General features: G+C 61.0%; 1 protein-coding gene across 1 annotated transcript; it reads right to left on the bottom strand.

Moving 5' to 3' along the window:
• Positions 1-2639: 2639 nt before the first annotated feature.
• LOC311160764 (ammonium transporter Rh type B-like) lies at positions 2640-7968 on the bottom strand (the record flags this gene model as incomplete). The annotated part of the gene is made up of 4 exons (XM_084217823.1): positions 2640-4035; positions 5455-5537; positions 6168-6249; positions 7961-7968. The coding sequence occupies 4 exons, from the start codon at positions 7966-7968 to the stop codon at positions 2640-2642; spliced, it is 1569 nt and encodes a 522-aa protein (XP_084073949.1).
• Positions 7969-12330: the final 4362 nt, after the last annotated feature.

The following is a 12330-nucleotide window of genomic DNA, read 5'->3' as shown; positions in this document are numbered from 1 at the left end:
GGACCATGCTGGGGGGACAGGGGCTGCTGTGGTTCCACAGAGGCACGTTTCAGCCCTCCTCAGCAGCACTGTCCCACCAAAACGCAGCTGTCCCTGAGCCATCACCATCTTGGGGTGCCAGCGGCCCCTCTTGGCTCTGAGGGACCCTTGCCCACATAAACCCTCTGCTTCAATCCTCACTCCCTCTGCAGAGGGGCTGGGGGCCCAGCCCCTGGCAGCCCTGGCACACGCAGGCTGTGTCTGATGGAGCAGAGCAGCATTTTGTTCTCTCCCATCTCCCTGCAGCTTCCTGAAGCTGCTGAAAGCCCAGATTTACAGTGTGATAAACGCTGGAGGCTCTGCAAAATATCTGACTGCTCCATCCTTTGGAGAGAGGCTGGTTTGGAGGAGCGGGGAGCTCTGGGCAGCACACCCAGAGGCAGAACAGCACAGCAGGTCTCAGGGAGGAGGGATGGCCGGGGCTGATGCCATGACCCAGGTGGGTCCCAGCACTCCTGGCCATGGGTCGCTGGGTGCCCGAGCCCCTGTGGGCAGTGGGAAAGCGCTGACCCTCCCATCATTTTTTGGGCCTCTTGCTGTTTTTTGGAGCATCTGCCGACCAGATTGTGCCGCGGCGTGCCGGGGTGCCCGTGCCAGGACATGCCAGCCGGGAGGCGGGGTGTGCCCGGCTCCGGGTGTGCTCCCCTCCCTGCGCCCTCATTGCTCGCTCCCCCGCTGGGTGCCGCGGGCTGCTCAGCGGGAGCCTTCGTCCTCATCCTCGCCGGGAAGGGCTGGGAGATGCTGGAAAGCGGCTGCTCCGCTGTCTCCGACAGCAAGAGGTTCGCAGGCTGTGCCTGCATGTGGGCGTGAGTGGGCGCTGGGGTGTGTGTGCATCTGTGTCCGTGCATCACATGCAGGTGTGTATGTGTGTGTGTGTGCACAGATGCGTGTGTGCACGTGTGTCTGGGCACACGCCTGGGGTGTTGTGAGTGTGTGCAGGCTGTGCACACACGTGTGTGTGATTACAGGCGTGTAAACGCCTGTGCATGTCGCTCCCCTCCACGGCTGCTCCTCGACAGGGTGTCTGAGCCCCGGTGCCGCTGACCCCGTGTCCTCCTCCCCGTGCCGGAGCTGCCGTCGGACCCGGCGGGCCTCGGCGCGGGGCACCGCGGGCCGGGGCTGCCGGGCTCAGCGGGAGCGAGGGCTCTCACGGAGGCTGGGTGCTGCCCATCCGGCCCCGGTGGGATCGCGGCTCCCCGGGCGGGTGCCGGTCCCGGCGGCTCTCGGCACCCAGCGGGAGCCACGCACTGAGGGGCAGGGCCGGTCCCCGCTCCGATGGCTCCGCGCTGTCATGGGGCACATCCACACCGAGCTGCCAAGAAGATGAGGGGCTTCTGGGGCTCGTTTGGGGAAGGGGGAACCGAGCTGCCTCCCGCCCCCAAGGCCCCTGGCCCCACTGCTCAGCCCACAGCATCCTGCGCCGGGGCCCATTGTTCGGCTGCGCCGGGCTGCGGGGCAGGATTTCTTTGTCAGAGCTCGGCAATATTTTATTCTAACAATTAACCAAACACGCCCGGCCCCCCAAGCCTGTTTGTGATTATTGGAGGGCGAATTCCCCAGCCTCTCTCCCTCTTGGTGTTGGCTCCGCCTGGGGCTGCACCGGGTGGAAGGGATCCAGCCCCTCTCCCACCCGCTCAGGGTTGGGGACCCCCAACCTCGCCGGCAGCCTCCCACTCCTGCAGCCAGCGCTGGGGGGCTCGGTGGCCTCGACCCCCTCGGGAGCCCGCGAGCATGGCCCGCATTGTCTCGGCAGCAGCGGGATCCGTGGGGGCGCAGGGGCAGCGGTGATTCACGGCGGGGGGGATGTGAATCACAGCCCTCGCTCTCCGGGCAGGATGCGGCCCCGCGCTCCCAGCTTGCCGCATGCCAGCCATGGACCGCAGGCTTTGTCCTCCGCAGGGTGGAAGCGGCTCGCTGCCCGTGGTGGGATGGGATGGGGCCGCTGATCTTCCTGGGATGCTGGCGCAGCTTTCCCAGCTCCAGCTTCGGGGTGGGATGAGGGTGCTGTGGCCTGCGGGTGCCTCCTGCATCCTGGCTCTCTCCGAGGCTCCTCGCCGTGCTTGGGCTGCGTCCTCATTGCTGCGCCAGTGGTAAAAAGGGTTGGCGCTTCCCTTTGCAAACTCTCCTGGAGGGTGAATTGCCCAGCTCAGGTTATCAGATCCCAGTAAAATCCTTTGCTTGGGGCCATCTCCTTGCTGCTGAAGTTCCACGATCCGGGCAGTGGATACTGAGTTCCTTTCCTGTAGCTGTGGCCTGAGCTGGCAGCCTCCTCCAGGTGCTGCCCGTTGTGGGCAGAAGAATCTGGAGCTGAGGGTCAGGGTGAGCACCGAGGGTGATGCTGCTCGCTGGGAGTGAAGCAGCCGAAGCCAGTGCCCTACAGAGCGGCCGTCTGGGCTCCTCGGGGGCTATTAACCCTCCTGGGGAGACACCCTGAGCAGGTCGTTTTTCTGGCTGCTGCCGGGAGTGAACGGATGCTGGGAGCCACTGGGACAAGGGAGGGGGGTGGTGCAGCTGCAGGGTAGGAGGACAGAGAGGTGGCCAGTGCTACGGTGCTGACCCAGCTTCCCTGGCCCTCCCTGCTGCTGCACGAACGCCACTGCCTAAACCTGCTCCTTCAGAGCCAGGGCTCCTTCCTCAGCGCTGCTGTCTGCCCCCGGGCTCTCAGCCTGCTCGTGGATCTTAAAATACAGCGAGTCATCGAAGCAGAGCCGCTCGGGCGGCCGGGCCAGGCAGGGCAGCCGGAGGGCGCTCCCGGTGAGCAGCCCGGCGAGCAGCGAGGCGCCGATGGCCACCGCCAGCCCCGCTGCCTGGCACAGCGCCTGCCCGCCCACACCGCGGGCCCCCCACCGCCCCTCCACCACCTCGCTGGCATTGCCCCCAGCAGGGGACAGCTGAGAGGGGTGGGACCCGGAGGTGTCCTTGGGTGCCACCAGCACGGCCACGACGCTGGCTGCGGCGCCGAGGATGCCGGGCAAGCCGTGCAGGTTGTGGATGCCGCACTGGTCGTGGAGAGTGAGTTTCCTGGCCAGGAGCGGGGTGAGGAACCTGAAGCCGAGGACACACACCACGGCCGAGAGGCTGCCCAGGGCAAGAGCGGCCACCGGTGGCACGGCCATGTCGGCCACCACGCCGATGGCCACCCCGCCGGCCAGGCTGCCGTTCTGCAGGTGGCCGGGGCTGAGCTTGCCGTCCCTCTCCAGCAGGCTGGAGGCCACCACGGTGGTTATGGCACTGGCACTCATGGCCAGGAGGGTGTTTAGGATGGCACGGTGCTGGGCATCTCCTGGTTGGCAGAGGACGGCCACGAAGCTGGGCCAGAAAACCCAGAGGATGAGTGTCCCCACCAGGGACATGAGGTCAGAGCTGGTTGTTGGGGTCTCCTTGGGGTGCAGTGGCTGCTGTGTTGCCCTGAACAGAGCTTTGGACACGCCAAGGCCGAAATAGCAGGAAAAGACGTGGATCGTGATGGTGCCACCCACGTCCAGAACGCCCAGGCAGGTGACAATGACCCACTCACTGGCGAGGTAGAGGGGGATCTCACAGGTGGCCATGACGAGCAGCTGGCAGGGGCTGGCCCTCCCCAGGATGGCCCCCACGGAGATGAGCACTGTCACAGCAGCGAACTCAGAGATGAGGAGTTTGTGGAGGTCCAGGTGAATCTGGCCATGGTGGAAGTGGTGGAGCAGGCCCTGCAGCACCAGCGCCCACTGCGTGGAGAAGTTGAGCAGGAGGAAGTTGTGGGTGAGGGCGCTGAACCCGTAGCGGGGCAGGAAGGTCAGCAGGAGTCCCAGCCCCACCACCAGCATCACCTGGATGTCCTGGAAGAAGGGGAAGGTGCTGTAGACCTGGTTGGCCACCAAGCTGGTATCCTCTGCCTGCGCTGAGGGCTCATCATAGGTGATGAAGAGGGCAAAGAAGAGGAGCAGAGCACCCTGGAAAAGCCCCAGGAAGAGGGGCAGGAGGCGACGGGGATAGGTGGAGGGTGGCACAGCCATCCTGGAGGGGACAGGAGGGGACGGTGGTCAGTGGTCAGCAGGGCACTGGTGTGAGGTGACAGCCCAGCAGCACTTCTGGGGTGAGCTGTGCTTGCTCCTGCATCGGGGGTTTTATGGCCACAGTTAATTATTAACCAAAGATCTGAGTTTATGTTCCAGAAGAGGAGGGGTTTGCCCCTCCCTTCTTTAAACACAACACCCATAAAATAACCACATGTTCTTGTTTGGCCGCCATAAAAGTGGACATGAGAGGCGTTATGATTTTGAAGGGATAAAAGAAAAACCTGTGGTGGGACAGAGGAGGGAGAAGGAGTTTGGTGAGGAGCTGGCCAGGGATGGGGGTACCACACCACTCACCCCCATCAAACTTATCCCCATCCAGGAATGGGGACCTCCCTGCTGCAGCCCTGGCGTGGTGCTGGCAGCTCAGACAGCGCCAGCTCCCGCTCTAGCTCTGCCACGTTCCACTCCAGGTTGGCTCTGGCGCTGCCACTGCCCCATTCTGTGGGATGATGCACGTTTTCCTTATCCGCCACTTGGATTTTGCAAAGCCCCATAAAGCCCCAAAGCCAGGGCTGGAAAGATCGTTTTCTCACAGGTTTGCATTGGCTTAAATGGCTGGATATTCATTAACAATTAGCGCGCGAGAAAAACAAAGCCCAGAGCAGCCAAGCAGCTACCCCGAAGTTTCTGGGTTGCTGCTTAGTGTGACATTTTGCCAGTGAATGTCTGGAAAAAAAGAAATAAAAAAAAATATATGAGAACCACAAGAACAAAAGGCAGAAGGGTTGGTAAATATTTGTTCCAGAGAGGAGATATTTTTGTGCTGTCCCTGATCTCAACACCCCTGCCGCGGGCGCTGGCTCCGCGCCGCTCTTCGTCATTGTTACTGGAGGATGAGGCAGGCGAGGGCGCAAAATGGGAAACAATTGTTGAATAATCTGCACGAGGCTCCTCTGCCAAACCCTCCCCGGCCATTTTTCAACCCAAAGATGCTGGAAATGGGGGCAACAGAGAGGAGGAGGAGGTGCTTTGAAGGCAGTGCCTTTGACGGGTGAGATGGGGCTGTGTTGCTCCCAAGCCGTGGCCAACAGTAACAGAGGGGTAGTGGGAGCTCTGGGGGTTTTGGGATGGGAGTTGGGATGCTTTGTCTGCCCCTAACATGTCCCTGCTGCATGGCTGGTGGCGCTGATGGCAGTGGATGCCCCTCCCCTAGGGATCCCTCACCCAAGGAAATGTGGGGCTGGAGTCTTCGTGGTGCCATTCTGAACTTTGCTGTCCCTGAGCCTGCTGGGGATGGGATGGGATGAGATGGGATGAGATGGGATGGGATGGGATGGGATGGGACGGGATGGGATGAGTAGGCAGGATGCTCCCATTGCTCCTGCCTCTGCCTGCACAGGGGCACAGCCTGACCTACCTCCCATGGCTGCTGCCAGCTCCCAGCTCCACCAGGCAGTGGCATGAAGGACAAAGGGATGCAGGCAAAGCCTCCCCTGGTTGCTGGTATAAAAATGGCAAAGTAAGGGGATTTCAGCCCCCAACTCCTCCTTGCCTGTGTCCCTTTGCACATCACACCAGCCCGTCAAGGGAATTCTCAAGGAGCTAGCCTGGTACGGTGAAACCTCTTTGGTTGGCTGTGGGTGAGATACAAACCCAGAGAGATGCATGGAGCAGGTTGTGCTCTTGATGGAGGAGCTGGGCTGCTCTTACAGAACTGAGGAAGCATTTTGGCTCTGGGTCAGCAGGGGTTGGGCTCCTCTTGGGGTGGCTGGAGGTGGGTGCTGCCCTCTTGCTTCTCTCCTGCTCCCCACAGCATCTCAGCCTTCCTCTTCCGGCCTTGGTATGCAGTTTTTTTAAGGTGTGGTTAAATCAAATGCTAAAAGGAAAAGCTATGGATCAGGTCCTTTAAGAAACACAGTGCTTGGAAGACTTCAAGGTTATGGCTCAGTGCCTCCTGCAAAGAGGAGGAGGAAGATGCCAGAGGGATGCATCCTTCTGGAGCATCCCAGTACTGCCAGATCTGCTGGAGAGGACAAAGAGCAGTTTGGGATGTTAATGCTCTCCTGGATCTGGCCATCATCTCTGGCAAGGGACAGAGGCTCTGGGCACCAGGAGGTTGGGGTCCCTCACTGGACTCTGCCAGGTCAGGAGATGCTGGGGACACAGGGGAAGCTCCTCTGCAGGGCTGGACTCAGTGCCTGAGGATGAGGTGCTTGAGGGGGGTGGCCCGGCTCACTCAGTAATAGGGCAATAGGGAGTTGCAGGGTCTGCATGATGTCCTTGGGCACACAGTCTTTTTCTACTTGGAAATCTTGCTCTGGCAGCACTTGGAGATTTGGGATGTGTCTCTGGGCTTCTGGGATTCCCTGTGACCCACAGCACCTCACATCCCCACCAGGAGCACCCTCAGCTCCTCCACATTCACAGGGCCAACCAACACCACATTCCTTTGATGAGCTGTTGGGTACCCCAATCCCCTTCCCTTGGGAAAAGGCCATCCTGTGAGCCTTTCCACTTCCCAAACCACATGAGGCACAAAAAGCAGTGATGCCCAAGTACTCCCTGGACCAAAGACCCTGCAACTGAGAGGGGGGAAACCCTGCTAGGTTGCAGATTAAAAAATAACCTTTATGGCACCCATAAAGGAAGGTCAGAATTCCAAGAGGTCGCTGGGAAGGTGAAAGTCCCCCCAGGCCCTGGGGCACCCCTGAAGGCAGCGAATGATTAACCCCACAGTGCAGGGTGCACCGCTGGGATGCCAGGGTCCCTGCGGGGAGAAGGTCCAATCCCTCCAGTAACATTTTCAGGCGCACCAAGTTTCCTCTTGGCACCAAAGGACAAGGGATGGAGGAAGCATCTGGCGAGGGCCTGGGCAGCAGGGAGGGAGGGGAGCATTGAATTCCACCCCCCACATCCCCCTTTCACTGGGGGGGGCAGTTGTTTTATGGCAGGAGGACTGGGGAACCATTTTAGCAGGATCCACGCTGGGACTGCTGGAGGAGTTCCCCGCTGAGGGCTGGATACAAAGAAAAGCTGAATTAACCGAGGGTCATATAAGGCAACAGGATCTGACAGATCCGAGCCAATATATGCTGGCAGCAGCCAGTCCATGGCACTGTGAGAAACACTCCTGCAAATTTAACAAATCCCCATGGCCTAGAAAGTCATGTACAAGAAATTACTAATGAAGGGATCTAGTCATATCTGGATTTCCAGACGTTGGTCATGCTCCCACCGCGTTCTGCAGGCCATATAAGTACATGGATCTGAATCCCGGGTGCTGGAGACCGGGAGGATGGTTACGATCGTCCTGCCTGACCTCCTGCGTCAGACGAGGGCTCCCTCCCGGCCAGGAGGGGATACCGGGCGGTGGCGGCCGGATCCTGCGCCTGTGCCGGGCTGGGGATGGATGCAGAGAGAAGCCTGAAGGGGAGCAAGGCTTGGGAATGCTGCAGTGGCAGCGGAGGGGCCGGGTGCTCCCATCACCCAGTGGTGATGCACTGGCACCAGAGGGCTGCTGGGCAGGAGGGAGCAGGAGCTCCAAACTCATCCCTGCAGGGCAGCACCGGGAGATGGGAAGAAACTGCTGACAACACCCCTGACCTGGGCATCACTCTTTAACCCAGCTCCCTCCAGCCTGGAGTACCCCAAAATTCCCTAAAGACCCTGCCAGGAAGGCGGGCTGCCTGCGCAGCTCCGACCCTGTTCCATCCCCTCCGCGGGCCCTACAACACCCACCCTCCTGCTGCCTAAAGGAGCCGGCAGCGATCACCGGCGATGCTTTCGGAGCTCCGGGCCAGCTGTGACCCCGCGGGCCCCGGTGCCGCTGTCAGGCGGCGGGCAGGGGGCCAGCCCCCTCCTCCCCAGCCCCTCGCAGCCGGGTCCTGCCGGGTGGGGGGGACACAAAGCCCAACAGACGTCACCCCGGCATCACGCGGACCGAGTGGCCTTCTCCATCTTGTTAGCACATTGTGTAACACAACATGTGGAGGCGCTGGGACCGCACACGCATGCACTCCCCGACAGCCCAACCGGGGGGAAAAGAGGGAGGGGAAAAAAAAAAAAACCCAAGGAAAAAAAAAAAGGAAGCAATTTAAGCTTTGAATCTTTCTCTTTAAAATGTTCTCATGGCTTCATTAGAATTTGCAGCCACAGAGGCTTTGAAGAACATGGTATAAGGAGTGAAACATCTGGAAAAATTAGGATTAATGAAAACATAATTCCCAAGACTAAAGGAAAGATTAATCCTGCGTTACCACTTGTGTGTTCCACAGCTTTTCCCCAGCTCGTAACACTGAACTTATTAAATCGCCCTGAGCTGAGTTTTCCTTTTCTCTCTCCCTCCCCTATGGAGCCCAATGGAAGCAGCTGATGCCAAATGTAAGGATAACCAAGTGTGCTGGCCAGCGCCGGTGTGAGCACAGCCAGCCCTGTGCCCAGGTGGGCACCCCCTGCCCAGCACACCTGGAGGGGTCCCTGGGTGCTGGTGGGGGTCCAGCAGGTTTTAGGGTGCTCTGTTCTGGGCTGCTGGGTGCTGTACCCCCCTGGAGCTGCACCTGCTCCTGCCTGGGCTCCTGAGCAGGGTGGGCACTGACCAGCTCCTGGGATGGGCATGCTGGGGAATTAATGAGAAACTGATGAGCCCCCCTCTCTGCTGCTGGGTGCTTGGCCAGGGTGAGACTGAGGTGTGGTGTCTCTGGGTGGTGTTTCTGTAAGAGCAAGGGCAGCCCTGGTGATGTGCCATGCTGTGCCACGCTGTGCCATGCTGTGCCCCACTGTTCCATGCTGTGCCACACTGTGCCATGCTGTGCCATGTTTGCCATGCCACATCACTCTATACTGTGCTGTGTCATGCCATACCAAGCAGTGCCACACCATTCCATGCTGTGCCATGCTGAGCCATGCCATGCTAGGCCATGCCATGCTTTAACACCGTCCCTGCTCCAGGATTGTGGCTGTGACCAGGGGGTTGGGACATGCCAGCCCTGTGCCAGCTGGCAGTGTCCAGCTTTGTCACTGTGGTGCTGGAGGGTACTGGGGGGTCACCTTGGCTGTGCCAGTCCCTGTTCGAGCTCCACTCGGAGCTGCCCGAGACCCCAGGCCAGCTCTGTCCAGAGGGCTTGAACAGGGACTGGCACAGCCAAGGTGACCTTGACAGACCCCTTGTCCCTGTAAAATCCTGCAGCAATTCCTTTGCCACCTGGAAGTACCACTGGTGGGTGCCAGTGCTGGTTTGGGGTCACAGCAGAGGCTTGTCCCTGCAGCTTTGTCACCACAGGCTCTGATCTGCACAAACGGGTGGGGCCGGGCCCGGAGTGTGTCCTTGCCCACACCGAGGGGCTGTGGGATCGTGGTGCTTCGTGGGAAGAAGGGAAACAAGGAAAGCTCACTCCATTATGTCTTCATCCATCCCTCCCTCGGCACAGGGAGGCCGGGCACTGCCAGCTCCACACCTGGGCTGGCTCTGCTGATCAGCCCCGCAGCGATCCCGGCAGCGGGAGCCTGCAGGGATCGGGATGCTCCGAGGGATGGGGACAGAGGGCAGCGCCCGTTCTGCGAGTCTCTGCTGGCGTTTGGGTGGGCTCTTGCCTCCTGGGTGCTCCCCACGATGTCAGAGTGAGGGAACCAGATGTTTTCTGCATCCCTTCCTTGCCTTCTGCCCCGGATTATTCCAGGACTGCATCCGGACGGGGCCAAAGGTGTGTTTGGCCCCTGCACGGGAGAACAGGGCTCATTCGGCCCGGGCCCGGCTGAAAAAGGCTGCTTTGCCCCACACACGGAGTGAAGGAGGAGGCAGCGTGCCCAGGCCACTCCCCAAGAAGGGGAGGCTCCCCAGGGGCTCAAGGGGACCCCTCTCTCCCTCCTTCCCACGCTGCTGTCCCGCTCAGCTCCAGCTTGTTTTCCAGAGAGGAAACCGGCAACCTTGCTATTATTTTTTTTCGATTTTTTTTTTCTATTTTCCTTTTTCTCGCAGTGTGAGCGGCGGGGCCCAGCTGGGGGCAGCGGTGCCGGGTGCCGGCGGGCGCCAGGTGCCGGCGGGGCGGCGCGGGAGGTGCCCGCCGGCCGCGGGGGGACAAAGCCGGCGGCGGCCCGCGGTGCTCGGGGCCGTATTGTGTGAGCGAGGAGGAGATGGATGAAGGTCACATCCTGCCACTCTTCCGATGCCCGGCACCAGGAAAAAGCTGCGCTTTGTAAATATAAAAATAAACAACAAACTCTTCCCCCCATTTACCACCTTCCCCCCGCCCCGAAGAAAACAACAACAGCCCCCGCGGTATCGCAGCCACCTGCTCGGGGAAGTGATTTTTCATATAGGCAGGAAACGGGGGTCTAATTAAATCTGGGGTCAAGAACATAAAGGGAGAATGAAGTTTATTTAGGAGTCCTCGAAGAGGGCGGGAGGGGGATGCTCAGCAGGGCTGTGGGGGAACCATAGGAAGGTGTTTTGGTGGGGCTGGGGGGGAACCTCGGGGTGTTTTGGCCCCAGGGTGAGTGGCAAGGCATCACCTTCCTCCTGCCAGCGGGTCCAGCGTGCCACAGGACACAGTGGTGGCAGTTGGGACCTCACCAGGGCAGGGATGCTCTGGGGGACACCCCACTCTCCCTATCCCCCTGCGGGTAGAGAAAAGAGCCCTAGGAGCGTCACGCTCAGACCTACAAGAGTGTCCCCAAGCCTTCAGCGAGATCATATGAGGTTCCTGTTTCACAAGACGGAGGATGGCATTTCCATTGTGCTCGCCGGGGATGTGTTGCAACGGGGCAGCCGCTTCCATCCTTTGTCCTCCTCCCCGCAGAGGAGGAGTCTCAGCCTGTGCCAGGGTGACCCGTCACACCCTGCCCCCCCCAGCCACCAAATTTGGCTCCGCTGGCCGCGGCAGCCCTCCTCGGCGGGTCCCGTCCGCAGGCATCGCCCCTCCGTCAGAGCTCCCCGGCTCCAAAGGCGCCTCCTTGCAGCGGCCGCGCAGGGTACCCTCGGCCGGGGTCCCCACCAGGTTGGGGACACTCCAGGAGGGTGACACCCATCTCCACCTCGAGCCGCTCCCAGCCCTGACCCCGGGGTGCTCCCGCTGCCTTCCCCTGCCCGCTGCGGGGCTCCTGTTTAATTTTCACCACCAATTAATAAAGGAAGGATTGACCCCACCAAAGCCCAACTGGGGAGCCCTGGGTGCTGGCAGCAGCCCCAGCTCCCCGGGACGATGGCACCACCCCGGCCCCTCTCCCATGCCCGCAGCGGGCAGCTTCCAGCTTTTAGGAAGCACTGCAGAGACCTTTGCCTTTGGGTCGGGTGCTCCCAGCCCGGCCCCGCTTTCTATTCCCCAGCTGGGGTGTGCCGAATATAAAGTATCACAGCATTGTTATGAAAAATAATTCAAACCCACCAAAAAGGCCAGCAGCAGATGGAAGGGTGAAATCGGAGCAATCCGGGCTGGCTGTAACCCTTCGTGGGCAGGGAAGGCAGGGCAGGAAGGGGACCAGCATCCACATCCCAGCCCTGCCGCTGGTGCTTTTGGCTATGGAAGGGAAGGTGATGGGCTGGAAGTGCCCCAGTGCAGACTGTGGGCAGGACAGGGAATGGTTTCCCATGGGAAAGGGGAAGCTCGTGCCTGGGGGCTCATAAAACAGCCGGATTTTTAGACAGGCTTTAGGGATGCTGGGGAGCGCCCTCATCCCCAGATTCCTGCGTAAGGATGGGACACCCTACCCGGGCACCACTCAACCCGGGGGCTGCCCATCCCCACAGTGCCGCGGGTTGTCAGGTCCCTTCTGTGACCACTGCTGGGACGCAGGTGCCACCCACCACCCTGGATGCGCGTCCCCTCCCTGCCACCAGCATCCCGCCGCCGAGCCGGGCACCAGGGGTGGCGCTGGGGACGAGGACGCGTCCCCAGCCGCGGGCCTCGCTCCAGCTGGGCGCTGTTTTGTAAGGACTCCTGGGCCTCTGCGGCGCAGAGATAAGCCCAAGAATTCGCCGTCAGTTCCAAATATCCCGTCCGCTTCCTCCCGCCGTCCTCGCCGCCGCTCCAGCCCGCTTGTCTCATTTCCGCAGCAGCGTGCTGGGGAGCGCTTCCTGTTTTCCCCCCGGCCCCGGGGCGGCGGCGGGGGGCGAGGGGCGCGGGGAGGAAGGGCAGGACAATGGGCGCAGGTCGGGACGGGCAGCTGCCATCGCCCGGGATGGGGGTTCCTCGGTGGCCCGGCAGGGAGAAGGCGGATGGCAGGTGGCAGCAGCGGGGACGTGGGTCCTGGGCTGAGCTGAGATTGCGGATGGGGTTTCTTTCCTTTCCTGATTTCTTTT

Source organism: Fringilla coelebs (assembly GCF_963513975.1).
Source record: "Fringilla coelebs genome assembly, chromosome: 18".
NCBI lineage: Eukaryota > Metazoa > Chordata > Aves > Passeriformes > Fringillidae > Fringilla > Fringilla coelebs.
The sequence above is the reverse complement of the archived record's forward strand: the minus strand, read 5'-3'. Positions and strand labels throughout refer to the sequence as shown.